Source organism: Rhodamnia argentea, chromosome 2 (genome assembly GCF_020921035.1).
Source record: "Rhodamnia argentea isolate NSW1041297 chromosome 2, ASM2092103v1, whole genome shotgun sequence".
NCBI classification, from domain to species: domain Eukaryota; kingdom Viridiplantae; phylum Streptophyta; class Magnoliopsida; order Myrtales; family Myrtaceae; genus Rhodamnia; species Rhodamnia argentea.
Genome location: NC_063151.1, coordinates 767979 through 786255, shown reverse-complemented (window position 1 = coordinate 786255; position 18277 = coordinate 767979). Strand labels below are relative to the sequence as shown.

The following is an 18277-nucleotide window of genomic DNA, read 5'->3' as shown; positions in this document are numbered from 1 at the left end:
TAAAACTAAATTAGCACACGAGTAATTCCATCATTCAACAGAGAGTGTTACAAGCACAACGGCATTTTTGGGAATCTATGCAAAATGTACAAGGAAACTGAAGTACCCTCATAGAAACCTGGTGGGCATTAACTCATGCATCCTGAGAGGGTAGCTGTAGAACTCCTCGTTCCGGACATCTCCTTTCCTGCGCTGGAAGGGGGCCCACCAAGGGACTCCTCTCTCGCTCGCCGTGTCCTTCGCCTCGAGCGTGTTGTCCAACAGCACTCCGACTATCATCGCCACGGTCGGAGATGAAGAGAAGATGGTATTCAAAATATCGTTGAACTGCACGCATCACATAAAGTGATATCATGCCCATGTGTACATATATAACCTATCACCTACCCGCAGTGCAAACTAATTGAATGACTGACGAGACAATGAAGCACCAAACAAATTAGGACGGAGGAAACCATTTTGTACAACTTACCCATCTACCCTGAGTTTTGACAGGTCCAACACCCTCTGCAGAGGTGTTCAGTGCAAAATACTCGGCTATCGATATCGCAAGGAAGAACGTGACGCCCAAAACGTAGTGGTTTCGCATAGAGTTAGTATTTGCAAACTGTGTGAATGAGATCCCTACGGCAACTATAAAAGAAAAGAGAGTTTTTAGTCTATGATTTATTGATAAAAACAAGGAAGAGAAATGGAAATACTTGAATCAAAAATGCTAACATACCAACAATTCCCAATACAACACAATAGATGGCGCCAAATATTGGTAGAGGAATAGACGCAAAAAAGGCACCGAATTTCCCTGCCAGACAATGCAACACAGTCAAACGCCACATCAGATGATGGTCATAAATACCATACCCGAGTCAAATTACATACCAAATATGGAGAAAAAGATCATGAAAGCAGTTGATATTTGAATCACTCTTCTGCTCCCTATGCGAGTAAGTCCAAGGAGGCCAACGTTTTCTCTGCAATTATAATTGCAAAACAAATATGTGAGATCCTTCTTCTAAATTATCCTATGAATACATGCCCAAAAATCAGTAAAGATGATACAGTACAGAATGGACCTAAGTTTCACAACCTACATTAACTAGATCTATTATAGGAATAATAGAGGCGAATCTTGACTTTGCAAGTAGGTATCGCTTGAGGGGGAAAAAAATAATTACTTGGTAAGGCTGAATAACTACAAAATAAATAGTCAAAGCAGGGGGGTTTCATACACTGATGCAGTTGTACCAACAACAGAACCAAATATCCCTTCAAGCAGCATCCCAATACCCTGCAATATGAATCATTACATCAAGTTCAATAGCACCAATAGTTTACTCCCCGCAGAAATTTGACAATAACATAGCAAATAAAAGCAAATCTGTGACTCTACATGTAGGCCAATACTCCGGCTGAGCACATATGCTGGCGGAGGTGTCGCACCGGCAAGTCGGGCTGCCGCAAAAAACGTACCTGTTGACTGCATTGGAGTTCACCAAACATATCAATAAGTGAAATACTTATAAATATGGACATATTCTTAAATGACTTATGCAAACACCACCTCTGCAGAAGAAACAAGTGCCGCACCCATCATCCCAAAGACATGGCTTGCTCTAAATACGGGAGTACCCCACTGAAATGGGTACGGAATCTTAATCCTGCATCAGAAACCAAACTCCTTTTCTCAAGAAAAAGTTTAAGGGAAAAGTAACAGGAGAATAAAAATAATTGCCACTAGAGGTCTCTTTTATAGGAACATACCAAGGAGCAGATGACAAAAGATAGGAGTGATCTATGCGGCAACTTGTTTTCGTCTGCTCTCCAACATTGTTGTAAGCTCCAGACACAGTGAGGATGGCCGCAAATGCCCAGATTATACCAATGCATAAGAGCAAACCATATCTCTCCAGCACGGGATGGCCCCCAGGCCGGATTCGCTTCAGATACTGTAGTAGAAATAGAACCCCATTTTTGTATAAAGAACAAAATAGTTTCAACTATACCCTTCCAATTGCGCTATTCTATTATACCTGTTGAGATATGATGAGAAGAATTAGCATCGGCAGGCCAATCTCGACACAATTAGCCAGCTGCACAGGAAGATTACATCAGCGAAAATGCACAAGCCATCACTATGCTACAGAAGAGCTTTGAATGGCTTACTGGAATGCAAGGTTCAATCTATTCAGAGTTCATTTGCTACGTAAGCAAAGAATAAAGAGCTTGTGGAACAACTAATCTTTGTCCTATACTATAAAGCAGCTTTGCTAGGATCTTTGTTCAACCACTAATGGGCCTAGATGCAAGCAGGTTTTCTAAGGCATTTAACATTTGCTGCAGCCAATATAGTGTTGAACTTCCAGTAGGGAAACTTACCAATGGAAAGCCCCTCATGAACAAACCAAGACCCACCACAGAAACCACCGCTACAATTATAACCGGACTAAAGAACCTGGATTTGAGTTTTAATTATTAGTACACAGATAACATAAACTTATTAGATTAAAGACAAATAGAACAATTTACATCTAGATTCTCCTGAAGAACATGAGTTACACGATACATTGAACAGGAAAGATAGAACTAACCTGGTGAAGTTTCCCCATGCCTGGCTATACCCAAGGATGATGTTCACAAAAGAAGAAACGATAAGAGACCCCTGAATGGTCCTCATTGTGTACAGAAACCTCTGCAAGCACACCACAAATTTATCATCTGAAGGTCTGATTGCAAGGAGTTGGCACATCGCTCTATGGTACAAGAGTGTGATACCCAAGAGGAAAAAAGAAAGTAGCATAAGAAGCACAGTACATCAGCAATGCATCATTTAGTAGGATGAAGCACCAAAATACAGGGGAAATAAAATATGCAATGACAGAATCATGTCCTCCCGAGAAGCATTTCTAAGGAGCTGGCTTTGGAGGCCATGGTCATTTAATTATCTCAATTATTGCGTTGAAAGTGACCTTCTAATCTCTGTTATGCTTTTATATTGAACTTGCATGAATTTCAACTACTTTTAACTATCGATCTTTACATACAAGTTAGACTTATGACTAAACTTCTCCTGATTTTGTCCACGCTTTTTCCTATGCTCCAAAGAACACATACTATCTCCAAAGGCTGATGGTCAACATCAGGAAACCAATGTTTTAAATCTAACATATAACTAAATCAAATCTTTTGCTGAATTGTCTTTGTCTGGTACGTACATCATGCTCTGAATTGAAGCTCTTGTCCAAAGTGTCATTTATAATCGATAACACCGGCAGATAAAAAGCAAGTGATGCTCCCATAACAGTAGGTAGCCTTGTCCCGAGAAGGGTCTGAAGCAGAGTGTTGATTCCCGTCATAAAAAGCAGTGCCTGAATCACCCGCGCCTTATCACCCTGTTTGCAGATTGCAAGAATAAATCACAACATGTTCTGCTAAGTCAAATAGTGCCTCATCAAATAGTGTATACGGATGAGCTTACATGGTCCCCACCCATACGAGGCACAAGAGTGCTGGCAATCATAACAACTGTTCCAAGCATCACGACATAGTGCTGAAATGCTAGTAGAACCGCTTCGTCTGTAAAAGTAGTTCAAGAACACTCATCGGTACGTGTTTTCTTCAACATCAGTTCGCAGACTCAACCCAGACAGCAATAATTTTTACGAAGCCTAAGTTGATGTCTCTGCTTAGAAAGCTCAAAGGGTCAATCAGAATCTTAAGGAATCCGAAGACTAATAAGATCTTCAGCAACGTCAGAAATAGGAGAAGAAGTTCATATCATTTACACATGAAAAAGAGAACCAAATGAATAGGACAAAAAGTAGATTCTGATCGAAATGAACAAAAAGCACAAAATACGAATCTTGCCCACCAAGATACTTTCCCCAGGTGAGTTAGAGGAATATAAAAATATCATAAAGCATGCACCTTTCTGATAAAATAGCTTTACCCTTTTGATTCTTTTTTTTTTTTTTTTTTTTTAATTCTAAGCAGTCACAGATTCAAATAAACTTTAGAAGCATAAATGATGAATTCAAAAGAGAGAGAGAGAGAGAGATCGAGAGAGAGTTACTGACGCCATGAGGGGTTAGAGTGGATGCAATAGTCGACTTGGTGGAGCTGTTCGGCCGGAGCCCAAGTGGGTCCTCTAGAAAGAGCGAAGTTCGGCGGCGGTGGCTGAGGCGGTGGCGCCCCCTGTGCAGGCGGAGGCCCATGGTTGTGATTCGCAGTCTCTCCCATCTTCTTGATTCTTCACACAGAAAGACTTTCCTCAGGCAGGAGACTCTTCTATCGAGTCTTGAGCTCGCTGTATCGTTTCTTTCTTTCTTTCTTTCCCGGGGGGGTTTCTGCGAAGCAAAGCTCGGATCAAGCTGAGTACGATGCAAGAAAGACGGTTGAAAAGCTTGAGAAAGGAAGGGTACCCGAGGCCCAAAGCAAAGCGGGTCCCGTTCTTGGGGTTAAGATCGGCTCTCGAGTATCGAGAAGAATTCTATTATATTACTAGTGGTTTCTTTCTTGTTCTGAACGGTCGGTGGGATTGAATCAAGATCGGGAAATTTACTGCTATTCATAATCAATTCAATACATGGCGTACTCCAATTCTAATATTATGTATTTGGGGGGTTAAAGTTCCAGGAAGCTCCGAGCGAGCGCGAGAGAGAGACCGAGATGGGAGATGAGGATGGAGACAGGGGACTACGTTAAGAAAAGATCGTCGTGTACCGAGGAATATGAATGCGACGTGTGGGCGACAGCGACGGGTGTGACGTTTTGCTCTGTTTTTGCGAATCTTTCCCAACACTCGGTGTGAAGTCACTTTTGAAACGCAATTTCAAAACGTCCTTTTTGCCCAACTCACTAGTCAATGGACAATAATTTATGTTTACATATTTCGTAGACGGTACGAATTTTTCTTATTTATTCATTCATTTATTTTTATAAATGATATATGATTAATAAATTTTAAAAAATATTTTTTAAATCATTCATTTCGCCATAAGAGAGCTCAAGATCCAAACCCGTTAGTATATTCAAGCGATATATATTCAATGTGATGTGTGGTAGAATAAATTTGATGTTTTACAATGCACTTTTTGGCATGAAGTATATTTGATTTGAGGCTATGATATATAGCTAAATGACTAATGTGCCCAATTTCTCTCGGTGAGATGCATGACATTATAATAGCTATTAGTAGACGTGGCCGGTTCAAGAACCAGCGGTTCCGATTCCTTAAAAAGTGGAACCACCGATTCCGGTTCCGGTTTCCATTCGGAATCGCCGGTTCCTAGGCCCAACGGCTCTTTTTCCCTAGGCTTCCTCCCTTTTTTTTTAAACGGGTTGGAACCGGCCCTTGAGGGGCAGTTCCGGTTCGATTCCGGATCCCGTTCCCAGTTTGGCCATATCTAACTATTTGGGCTCCGCTTTTTCCTCTCCCTCTCAGCCGAATACACTTTCTGTCACGAAGTTTGACCATATTGTCCCTATGGGTCCCACTTTCAAGCGATGATTTCATTTAAAATACGTGGTTCTTTTTTTTTTTTCTTCCTTTTTATCTCTTTGTTCTCTCTTTTGTTTGTTCCACCGACAGTTACTAGGCATCTCGAAAATTCCGTCGTTGGTAAGACGTCCGGCGGTGAAGCTCCTCCTTAGTATGGCAAGGATGGAAGAGGCACGGTGGAGTGGCTAAGTTCGAGCCAAGCTCGGTCCGCTTGGTGAGAGGATGGTTCAGCACCCTATCGAGGAGAGCAACGGGGAAGCAAGAACGTCTAGTGACCAACGACAATTCCTAAGCAAGAAGTTACCATTATTCGACCCAATCCAGTTTACTTTTGACCATCCACCTTCTCATTCTAACCATGCTATCACGATGTTAGAGTCCTTGCACCTCTCCCATGGAACCTCAAACGCCATAGTAGTACTGTCTACCCACCACAAGAACTCAATCTTCCGATGTGACCACAGCAGTTTCCTAATCAAAGGCAATTTATCCCAAAACTTAGCAATCTCTGCATCTAAGGGAGCCCTATCGTGAAAGATCTCAATACCGTGCAGCCTACAGTAATCCATCTTATTTTTAATCGATTTTAACAAGTAATGATTACTTATGAGGTTCTCTTTGCCTTACTCGACGTGTGATCTTTCATATGTCAGAACGTCTCGTAACTATTTGACACCGACGATTGAGTGTGACCAGATGCATGTATGGACTTCCTCGAGGACGTGACAGGCCTCCACGTGCTTCCACGAGTAGAATGGTCGCGCAGGCCGTCAAAGTCCTACTTCGACGTGCCTACCTTGCTGACGCCGATGGTGTCGCAAAGGATGATGACGATAATAAGACGGTTACCTTACCGTGCCACAGGCACTTGTCAACAATCCTCGCATGCTCAAGATTCAAGATTGGTGTGACCAAAGCTAACGCGGAAGATCCAGACCAAGAGAGGACGAGAGGTTCAGGATCGAGGAGCGAATGATGTCGCCGAGAGAGTGATGTCTTGATGACGGCAAGTTGAGGCCGCAAGGGGTGGCGAGACTTCGAAGTGAGTGAACGGCGCGGTTGATGGAACCTTTGGGTTCGGGCGCAAAGCGGAGGACGTAGGTAGAGCAGGCAATGAGGAAGAAGAGGATGACAAACAAGCAAGAGAAAGAATAAGGTCAAAATAGGCACCGCATTTAACTTGAACGATCGTCTTGGTATAGTGGGCAAAAAAATGGATCCCACGAGGAATAATATAGTCAAAACATTGTGACGAGGAGTGTCTTAGTCAAAGAGAGAGTGAAAAAAGCATAGCATGACCCTCGCTATTATTGTTCCATGAAAATTAGAATCTCCTTCTATTGTAAAATATCATGAGTTCAAAGTCACTATCTTATCTTATCGAAAAAGTAAAATATCAAACTCGACTTTATAATATGTTGACATGTGTATGTGTAGCATGGGTCCGGATTAGATAAGGGAAGAGACTGCGATCATATGAAATCAATCAAATGCGTGTATGTGCAATTAAATTAGTTCAAGATTAGTTAATTTGACAATAGATAATAAACATACGAGATATCAAGAGGAGTGATTTGAATAAATATCATACTCGATGTAAATTTAAAAATTTTAATCTGGAAATGAATAGATAAAAACAATATGCTTGAACCAATTTAGAATACTCTTAAAGATTGGGCGACTACCCGTACTACCGAAAAAGCGCTGTCTATTACCAAATGAACTGAATTGTCACAATTGGCACAAATACAAAAGGTTTAAGACTCAACTGGCAAAAAAAAAAAGTTTTAGGACTGAATTGTCACAATTGCAATAGGTTTACGACTATTTTGGTAATTTTTCCGAACATCTAGTGGTTCTTATTTAGGAAATATTGCCCAATCAATAATAAACTTATTGTAAAGATACAAAATCAATCCTAAACTATTCAAATTTTTGCCAGTTTAACTCAAAACATTTGTACGATATTTCAATATAGTCGTTTCATTCGATTTTCATCGAGATTAGTTGATGTGGTGGCTTCGTCATCGCCAACCGTCTCACATGGCATAAAATTACGTCAGCGATTTCTGTGAAAATTGATCGGAAAAGATTATAGTGAGATTTTGCACAAAAATTTAAGATAAAATTGGTTTTATGATTGAAGGGGCATCTTTACAATAGGTGTAGGGCTCATCGAAGAAGTTCTACTGCTCTTATTTGTGATAGGACATCTTCATCGTGAGCCGTTTGACTTCACCTCTGTATCGCTTTTTGATTAGATGATGAATAGAGAGGACGAAATGATTGCCATCGAGGACGACCTTTTTATTTTTCAATCGGATAATCATCAAATCGATGCCCATTTGGACCGCCACTGGTTTGGTGGCATGTCACACGGGGCAATAGTTAAGCTTTGAGAGCATCATTTTCTTTTGTAATTATTTCTTACTTTATTTATTTAATTATTTTAGCAGCATCCCCGAAACATAGATGGCAGGATTAAAGGCAACAGTCAAAGAAGGGCTCTGCAATAATGTAGTCGCGTAATTGTTGGATTAATCTTATCTAAACTTTTGTTTAGCCTTTGATCACACATGTGTAAGCTCCGTTTATTTTGCCAAAAAATATGACTTCTTGAAAAAATAATAATATTTTTAATGTTTGGCTGATGCATAAAAATGAAGAAGAAATGGATGATATCTCGTGCTGCTGATGCTCATTTTTTGGGCTACAAGCTACCATCATATCTTCCTGCTGGTCGACTCCACCTTCCACTATTGGAGGCTCATTTTTGCTGATGCTCGACACATCATTCACCATCGCATCATGTTCCTAGGTGTCTTGAGCTCTTTTGTACCCCAGCACTTTGTTCCATTATTCCGTGGTTTCTCCTATGTTTGGGCTACATGTTTAGCCTTCTCCTTTCTTATTTTTGTTGCTTGCTTTAGGCTAATGCGGCCTTCTTGTTCATAAGTATTTTACAACCGGTTCACCCTTGAACCATCTCTGGCACTCATGGTGTCACCCATGGTTCTTGGTTTTTTGTGTCCGGTTTTCTCTCTTGTACCTAGTGAGTGCCATTTGGGCCCGTGGGCCCGGAACCGGCCCGGAACCGGCCCGTTGACCGGCCCGGAACCGGCCCGTTGACCGAGCCCACGGTTCCGGAAACGTGGGAACCGGCCCGGAACCGGCGGTTTCGGGCCGGTTCCGAACCGCAAAAAAAAAAAAAAAAAAGGTGGGCCGGGGGGCAGAGCCGTTGGGCTCTCTTCCGCCCCGCTCCCCCCCCCCCCCCGCGGCGGCTTTGGGCCGTTGCTTTTCATTTTTTTAAAAAAAAAATAATAATAAAAAAATGATTCTTGCCTATAAATACATATGCTTCCCCTTTCATTTTTGTCACAAATTCTCTGAACAATCTCTCGAATTCTCTCTGAAATCCTCTCAAATCGCTCAAATTCTCCCAATTCTCTCAATCCCGATCAATTCTCTCAAAAAATGGCAAGTGGAAGCAGAAATGCTGACAAGAGCAAGATGGCTATGGGAGATTCGGACTATCCCTTTCATGAATACGATCCTCGTGAGTATGCAAGTTGGGAAGACGACGACGATAATATCAACTATGTCCCGATTCCGAACGTCGAGCACATCCCAACACAAGAAAGTCTTCATCCTCCCACTGGTGTCGAAGAAACGTCAACGGCAAATGAGCCGGAACGGAAGGGCCGAGATAATACATCGGACTTGTGGCTACACTTCGACAAGGTACGTGATGAAGTCGAAGGTAAGTATAATGTAAAATGTAAATATTGTTCGCAAACTTATAAATTCACGAAAGGAGACGGCTACGGAACATTCCGTCGGCATTTGACGAAAAAACATCCAACGCAAGCGGGGATCGACAATACGCAATAACAAATTTCCGGGTACGCCACTTCTAAGCCTCATCCTTTATTTCGTTTCACTGAAGCACTTTATAAACAAACATTAGGTGAATATGTTGTCCTTGATCATGCTCCGTTTAATACTGGTGAAAATTTTAATATGAAATATTTGATAAATACTGCGTTGGTTCCATAGCGCCAACTATTCCAAAAAATACTCTTAAACGCGAAGTTTTTCATCTTTATAAAAAAGGAAAAAAATCTTTAGCAAAATTTTTTGCGGAATTCAATGGACGTGTGCATATAGGTAGCGATATTTGGAGTGATCCTTGGCAAATTCATTGTTATATGGGTGTCACGTGTCATTGGATAGATGACAATTGGATGATTCAAAAAAGACTTATTGCATTCCGAGTTTTTGATGAAAGCCATTCGGCTCATAATATTTATAGAATAATTAGGCAAGTTTTAGAAGAATATAATTTAATAAATAAAGTATTTTCAATTGGTTTTGATAATGCCGCCGCAAATACCGCTTCTATTCCCGAATTAGAAAATATTTGCAAACCCACTTTTGGCGGACAATTTTTTTCACATTAGATGTGCTTGTCATGTTTTAAATTTATGTGTACAAAATGGTTTACGAACTCTTGACACTTCTCTCGCCCCAATAAAAAGTGCAATTAAATTTTTATGGAGTCGTCCCCAATGTATGAAATCATGGGGAAAATTTTGTAAACAAAATGGGAGAAGGCCAAGAAGATTTCCAAAAGATATTCCGACTCGTTGGAATTCTACGTACGAGTTGCTTCGGCAAACTTTTGAATATAAAGATTTATTATGTATGTTTATTTCACAAAATATTCCCGAAATTACTTTACTTCCTCAACATTGGGACGTTTGCAAGAAAATTTTAGATATTTTGAAAATTTTTAATGATGCTACTAAGACTTTATCTGGTATTTATTATCCTACAACGCATTTATTTTTAATAGAGTGTGTTAATATTAGTAGTGTTTTTAGTGAATATGAAAAAGATACCGAATTAGGTCAAACTATTTTAGTAATGCGAGAAAAATGGTTGCATTATTATTTGCAAATTCCTCTTGTCTATTTAGTTGGTATTGTTTTTGATCCACGTATTAAATTAGACGGTTTACAAGATTATTTGAATGTGTATTATCATGATTGTTTACATTTGGATGATTCAATAGATATTTTAAATATATTAGGACATGTTAAAGAATCTATAGTAGCATTATATGGAGAATTTTGTAGTAGATATGGTTTAAGTGATTCCGGATCTTTACAATCTACCGCCTCACGTAGCGAAGGTGGTAGTTCACTTAGTAGAGGGTATAATATGCTTAAGAGTAGGCAAAAAAAACAAAAAGGGGCAACGGGTAATATTTCTGAATTAGAAAAATATTTAACCACTCAATTTGAGTTTCGTGATGCGTAACATAGTACAGATTTGAAATCCTGAAGTGGTGGAAGAGTCACCAAATCGAGTATCCAGTTCTCGCCCTCATCGCTCGTCAAATATTAGCAACCCCTTCTTCAACGGTTGCGGTTGAACAAGCATTTAGTTACGGAGGATTAATTTTGGACTCTCGCCGTTCAAGATTAAGCCCGGACTCGTGGAAGCTCAAGCTTGTGTCGGCGATTGGACGAGGGCGAAATATCGACACCAAGAGTTAGATCGTGAACACGAATTTTTTAGCGATGATGTTGGAGATACCACCGCCACGGGTACCACAACGGGTAGCGACGATTGACGATGAGGTAAGTTGGGGTTCTCAAAGGTAAAAAGAACTACATGGGCTTTGATTCTTCTATCCCCAAGAAGATATGTAGGTCGCTTAATGATAATTCATTAAGTTCAAGCCCATTCCTTTTTTTTTTTTTTTCCATATTTTATTACAATGTACAATTTAATTGTATTTTATAATTTATAATTTATTATATTTATTTTATTATTTATTATTTTAAAAATTATTATTAAAAATGAATCGGAATGAACCGGAACCGGCCCGGGAACCGGCCCGGAACCGCCGGTTCTGGTTCGGAACCGGAACCGCCATTTTTCACGGCCGGTTCCGGTTCCACCTTTTCGTGGAACCGGAACCGCCGGTTCCTGAACCGGAACCGGCGGTTCCACCGAACCGGCCGCGTCTACTTGTACCTAGCCATTTGAAAAGTCCAATACACACTTACCTTACCCAAAAAAAAAAAAAAAATGAAGAAGAAAATATTTTCTAACATTTGATTTCGAAAATTTGATTTGATTTGATTGACAAAGCTGCCATCGAGGGCATTGATTTTCCAAACCAAGGTTAATTTTTCTACGGTCTTTGTTTTTTTTTTCTACGGTCTTTGGAAAAAAAGGTTATTTTTGCCATCATATTATCTTGTTCACTCGCCACAAGGACTTTCAACCTGTCGCCAATTTAAATTTCTTTCCCTTTTGCCGTTGACCATCGATTCGCACGTTGCAATATTTCAAGCTAATTAGTATGATCAAGAGTCAACCATATGTCGGACAAGTACCTCTAACGATATGCCCAACTAAAGTCTGTCGTCATTGCTAAATTTTGCATTTTCACCATAGTATTAATAGAAAATCAAAAATCAATTTTCAAAATATGACTAAATATTAATGCTTGAAATCGAGAACTCTATACTTAGGCATGGAAGCCCCAACACTAGATTTTGAGTCCCCAACGTTTAGGACCGGGTCTCCGACGCCTGGGCATGTGACCCTAGTGCTCGTGTTTGGGTCTACACCGCCTGCGCCCGGGTCCAACGATACCGAGCCTAGGATCCCGATGCCTACGCCGAGGTCCATCGAGGCTAGGCCCGATGCCTCGATACTCATGCCGAATGTGTTGATACTCGTGCTCGATGCCTCGATATCCAGGCTCGAGATCCACAAAGGCCAAGCACAGGATCCTCATACTCGAGCTTGAATCTCCAACACCCAAGCAAGGTCCACAAGGCATACTTTGATAGACCGGTGCCCGAGTGCATTGGGCCTTGCTCGGGACCCTCTGCCAGCGCTCGAGTCCACCGAGGCCAGGCTCAGTACCCTCGTGCTCATGCCCCAGCCTACCAAAGTCGGCCTGGAAATCAAGTGCCCATGCCATGATCCTCGACATTCGAGTTGAGTCGAGGGCAATCGCGATCAGACCCAAGACTCTTGTGTCCATACTAGATTCTCTAGCAATCGCGGTTGGACCCAAGACTCTTGTGTCCATACTAGATTCCCTGGCTGCCCATACGCAAGTTATTTGCTGTCGAATGGTGCATGTCAATCAAATCAGATTTTTGTATCAAAAGATGAAATATATTTTCTCCTTCATCTTCAGGTTAAACACCGAAAATATTGCCATTTTGTTGAAAAATAACTTCCTTAAAAATATTTTTTAGATATGTCACAGTTTTCACATAACAAACGGAACTTATGTGTATGATCAAAATTATTTCTACAAAAAGTTACGTTTTAGCAATGATAACAGCCTTTAGTTGGGCATATCATTACAGGTACTTGTCCCAGGTATGGTTGACTCTTGATCATACAAATTAGTTTATAATACTGCAATGTGCGAATCGATGTTCGACAACAAAAAGAAAGAAATTTAAATTGGCGACAGTTTGAAAGTTCTTGCAGTGAGTGAACAAGATAATATGTAGGCAAAATATCAACAACGACCGTAGAAAAACTAACCTTGGTTAGAAACTCACGGCCTCGGTGGCAGCCTGGTAGTGTGCCCACCACCTGTTTGAAACAATTCCAGAGAGGTATGTAACTGGCGACCCAAACACCATTGTGGATGGACAGCTTCGGCCCCTTTGCGCCTGTGCCATCGGCAAACAGGCATTGAGGTGGTTGATGGACTTGGCCTGGAGGAATGAGAGGAGCAGGCTCGAACAGCGGGGATCGAGTGAGGAGAGAAGACGACGTTCCAGTCCTCGATCTTAGTTGGGAACAAGTGCTTCCCGAGTGTCAAGGCAACGTCGCCCCGGTTGCAGGTGGATTCTTGGAGGCCATGCATAATATTGCTGAAGGAAGAGTTATGGAGAGAGAGCATCTGTATCCAGACTCATACCTCCGTGACAATGAATTCAATGAGTGGTGCTCCTTTCTTTTCATAGAGACGGAGCATACACAAAGTTAAACATTAAGAACTAGATGCAATATTCACGCTACTTTTATTAAGTGAAAAAAATAGAAATGGCAAAGAGATGGGAAGACAAACATGTCCATGAACATGTGATGATAATTGATACAATACAGTAAGATATTGCGTCCTCTCTACTTGTGCATTGACATAGTAATACATCAAAACGTATACAATAAACCATACAAACTCTCGTGTTAGTTCCCACATAGTTAGGAATACTAATGCTCTTGCTTGACGTATCATCAGCCGGCTAGCGGATTGAGCACCTGACCCACAAACAACACTGTGCCAGTCATATCCTCTCTCACCAAGAACAGGAACGGGTGATCAGCGACAAAGTCTATCTTCTTCGACAAAGACCTACTCTTCCGCTTAATAACCCAAGCAGAAGCGGCGGCCGCTTCTGTTCCTTCTTCGTTAACTTCAATGAAGGATTTATGAAATATGCTTGAGACATATAGACTCCTGCCCTCGAGAGAATCAACCATCTCCGTTAATCCTCCTCCATCCGAAAACGGCAATATCAATCCCAACTTTTTCAGATCTTCTGAAGCTTCAAACCCAAAGGATATCTTGAATCTTGGGATTCGGAATTCCCCCACTTCCACTTTGTTGTAAGGAAGATGGCGATCCAGAAAGCCAGATTCAGAACTGACTTTCTCCATGAGAGCTGGGAGTCCATCTCTCGCATCTGGAAGAAATAAATACATCGAAAAGTGACGCTTGTCCTCCCCTTGCTTATAAGGAAGTCCCAAGACTTTAAAACCGTCATAAGCCCTGAGGATCTGCTTGTTCTTACTAGTCATGAAGGGAACTTGAACAGAATTCCCATTGAAAAGAAAAAATTCATTGTCCTTCGTCTTCGAAGAGTCGAACTTGTCATTCCAAGCACCATTGAAGTAAAGGGCATTCGCGAAAATGAGTCGGGTTGAACCGTCAACTGAGCCAGCTGGGAGAACCTCCTTTATGAGGCCACTGGTCTCCTTCTCAGCCCACGTATTAACCTCGCTAGTCACCTCAACAGCCTAATGGGCTCTTCTAATCAGTACATAGAATACTAGGCGACACAAAATGCGAGCAGCTAACGCCATTGTTTAACAAATAGAAAGGACATTCATGTAAGAACTTAGAAAAGATTGAAGTTCAATTCAAATCTGAGCCATTTATGGAGTGTGAAAGTTATGGGTCAAGACTAAAGTTAATTAGCACAGAACCACATTCTCAACCATGACATAAGAAAGAACAAAAGTATCAGTTTCACAACTTAAATACTATGGGGGAATCATTGACATAGAAAATTAGGCAACAACAAGAACATTAGAGAACCAAGAAAATAATTGGTACCAAAAAAAGTATAACCCTGTCAGCAAAGATATCCCTACAAAAAAGGGTCACCCTATGATTCTATAACTCCATGCACCAACAAAGTGAAAGACTGACATTCAAATAGAGGATTGCTGAAAGTCCTACCAAAGGTAACATACTAGTACTCATGGCACATATATGAGAGTCTGACTAGTCGAAATTGCGCTACTTGAGGCATGTCACTACAAAAGACGTTCTTTAACATGGTGATTACATGATACATCAGTTCTCCAAGATCCTTAACTTAGAGCACTGTGTGGAATCCAGTAGCAAATGCTGCAGAACTAATCTCCAACTATATTTTCAGAAATATCTACAATGACACAAATCAATCACATATGCTACAGCCATACTGAAATTGCTTGATCATGACAAGTATGCTCATACCCAATTAGAAATAAGAGGGTAACCTTTGATTGGGGATCACACAGCTAGAGGGCAACGTATTCTGTAATAGCCATGCTTAATTTCTTTTCCTAATATGGTCATTTCGATTTCTCTATATTATATGATCTATGGCTATGGTAAGAAGTTCACAGAAGCCAGATGCAATATCAATATTTGCCTCTGCTACAAATGCCCATGTAGTTCATATGTGGAAAATCAGTAGATTGATGATGAATGGGAAGGTTAGGAGGGTAAAACTTGTTGCACTAGCGAATTCAAATCTGGGAGCACAAAGTTTACGTCTTCAACATGCTTATAATATGACAGACAATAGGAAATCCTAGTAAATGCATGTACAGGGCGCAATTGAGGTCCCTTCCAACTTGATGGGTTCAAACATCATCATCTAAAGCCCGGATTAAGTAAATTTTGTATGATTGTTTGGAAGAATCAATTGACCGACGCATCTCGCTTGAACTGCTTTCATTCGAAGCTTACGAAAATTTTGAGACTATCCATCAATTTACCCTTTTATGTTCATCATGTAGGCCTCTAACACAAGGTTACAATGAGCTCAATTTAGAGAATTTACATATCGGTTGTGCATGTTTGGAGTATACACCTAGAAGGTGTATAAATCCAAAGCAAGCCAACAAGAAAGAGCTAATGCCTTAACCAGGCTAGATGTTCCATTCCAGAAGGTGAGGGTTAACAAATCAACCAGTTACAAGCAGTATTTCAAATCCCGAATCAAAGAAAAATTGGAAGAGAAAGTGATTTTACATAGTGTTTTCACATATAAGACACAGACTCGCATTTCAATCCACGCAAGTGTTAAACCCATGAAACAGCAAGTGGGTAGAACACCTATTTGCTTAAAATACCTGAGCGAAGTCACTCAGCCTCAGCACCATCTGACCACAGAAAAACAAGAAAGCCCACACGTATTCGAACCCAAAAACAGAAAAAGAGCGAGGGCTAACCTTGGTTTTGAAATCAGCAAGATTCGTGGCCGCCTTATAAGACGCGTCCACCACCTGTTTGAAAGAAGGCCTGAGAGGCAACGACTTGTCGATCCAAACGCCGTTCGCGAAGGACAGCTTGGGCCCGCCAGCGGCGCTCCCGTCGGCGAGCACGACGGAGATGAGCTGAGAAGCTAAAGGGTGGAGGTGGTCGGTGGATTTGGCCTTGAGGAAAGAGAGGAGCTGGTCCCGGGTGGGCCCCGCGGAGCCGGCGGCGATCAGGCTGAGCACGACGTGGATGGAGAGGGGAGAGAAGACGAGGTTGGAGTCCTTGGCCCGGGTCAAGAGGAGCTGCTTGGAGAGGGCGAGGGCGACGTCGGTCTGGTCGGCGATCGACTCTCTGAGGTCCATTTTCCGGCAGCCGGTGTGAACGGGAGAAGAAACACGCGTTACAGAATCTGCACTGCGTGAGAAGGGGTTGAAGAATAGAGTGCGACCGACGCAGCGCGTGGCACCATCTTGTGCTTCCGAGAATCTGCACTGCGCTTGCGTCGCGGTCTCTCTCTCTCTCTCGGGCTTAAGAATGGGTGGGCCATTTTGTTCAGACTAGGAGGCCTGAGGGATCTGTTCGCAGGTTGCATCTGTCTATTGGCCTAGGAATTTGACACGAGAACACAGACAAAGGCTGCGTTTGGAAAGACTTTTGGAGAAAGTCTTTAGGAAAATGCAAATACCTTTAATCTGAAGGGGTTTAGTGAAATGCAAAAACTGTTTGGTAAATTGTAATTGAAAAGTGCTTTGAAAAAGACTTTTGGGAAAATGCTGTTTGGTAAATATATATTTGGAAAGTCATTTAATGTGACCTATTTAGAATTTTTTTTAATTTGTTTGAAATGAGAAAAAGAAAACAATGACAGCCACATTTATATGTTTGCATTGAGAATAATATGATAAAGACATACCAACAATTTTATAAATAAAAAAATCATATCAAAGTGGACTTCAGCCGCAATTAAAAAGAGAGTACTTTCATTATAATAAACAGTTACATATGCATCAATACAAGATTTACGTTACTATTGAAAATTACAAGCATCCTTAAGAATTTACTAAACTCATGGCTATTCGATCACGTAGAAGTTCCATGTCAGAAGATAAATTATCATTTGAAGTACTAGTCCCCTCATTTACATCATTAAGATTAATCGAATATCCATAATCAAGATCCAAATCGGCTCTTGCAAAATGTGTATCATTGACGGCATTTCTTCGTATATAATTGTGCAAAGTCATTGTTGCTATCACAATTTTCACTTGTTTTTCAAACGGGTAACTTGACATTTGCTTTAGAATCTTCCACTTCTTTTTTAATACACCAAAGGCTCGCTCAATTTCTGATCGTAGCGAGGAATGAGCACGGTTGAATACCTCCCGATAACCCGTAGGTGTGGGACCTTGCCGAAATTCCGCCAAATGATATCTAACTTCTTTGTATGGCCCCAAATAACCTGTTCGATTTGGATATCCAGCATCTACTAAATAATATTTACCTGCAAAATATAATGTAAATTCAATCAACATAGACATAAATACATATTACTCTACAAAAATCATTAATTCACGAACCTAAAGGAGGATGAGGAAATTGTACATCATGTCTCCCAATGGCTTCACAGAAGATATGAGCATCATGAGCTTGCCCTTCCCAACCAGCCCAAACATAAATAAATTCCATGTTAAAATTACACACTGCCAATACATTTTGAGTCGGTGTTCCTTTTCTACCAATAAAACGAATTTGATCATGCGTATGTACCACTGCTGGAATATGTGTGCCATCAATAGCCCCAATACAATCCCGACACGAAAATGAAAATATTATTGTATAATTGAAATGTATGTTTAGTTCTACATTTATATTTCATAAGTGAAATATACCTTAAAATAAGGATAGAATCGCCGATTATTCCCGATCTTCTCCGGAACTTCCCTAAATTGCCGATCATATGGTTGGATCAAATC

At 40.9% G+C, this 18277-nt stretch overlaps 2 protein-coding genes across 2 annotated transcripts; both read right to left on the bottom strand.

Moving 5' to 3' along the window:
- Positions 1 to 4424, bottom strand: LOC115751625 (nucleobase-ascorbate transporter 3). The gene is made up of 14 exons (XM_030689566.2): positions 4074 to 4424; positions 3476 to 3573; positions 3213 to 3389; positions 2589 to 2689; positions 2377 to 2452; positions 2031 to 2090; positions 1762 to 1946; positions 1562 to 1658; positions 1391 to 1477; positions 1230 to 1288; positions 880 to 971; positions 725 to 802; positions 473 to 633; positions 1 to 327 (listed from the first exon to the last, which is right to left on the bottom strand). Exons 1-14 carry the CDS (start codon positions 4234 to 4236, stop codon positions 109 to 111), a joined length of 1653 nt encoding a protein of 550 aa, XP_030545426.2. The 5' UTR covers positions 4237 to 4424; the 3' UTR covers positions 1 to 108.
- A 9098-nt stretch (positions 4425 to 13522) lies between these two features.
- On the bottom strand, positions 13523 to 16771 carry LOC115731931 (serpin-ZX-like). The gene is made up of 2 exons (XM_030662605.2): positions 16277 to 16771; positions 13523 to 14566 (listed from the first exon to the last, which is right to left on the bottom strand). Exons 1-2 carry the CDS (start codon positions 16664 to 16666, stop codon positions 13784 to 13786), a joined length of 1173 nt encoding a protein of 390 aa, XP_030518465.2. The 5' UTR covers positions 16667 to 16771; the 3' UTR covers positions 13523 to 13783.
- Positions 16772 to 18277: the final 1506 nt, after the last annotated feature.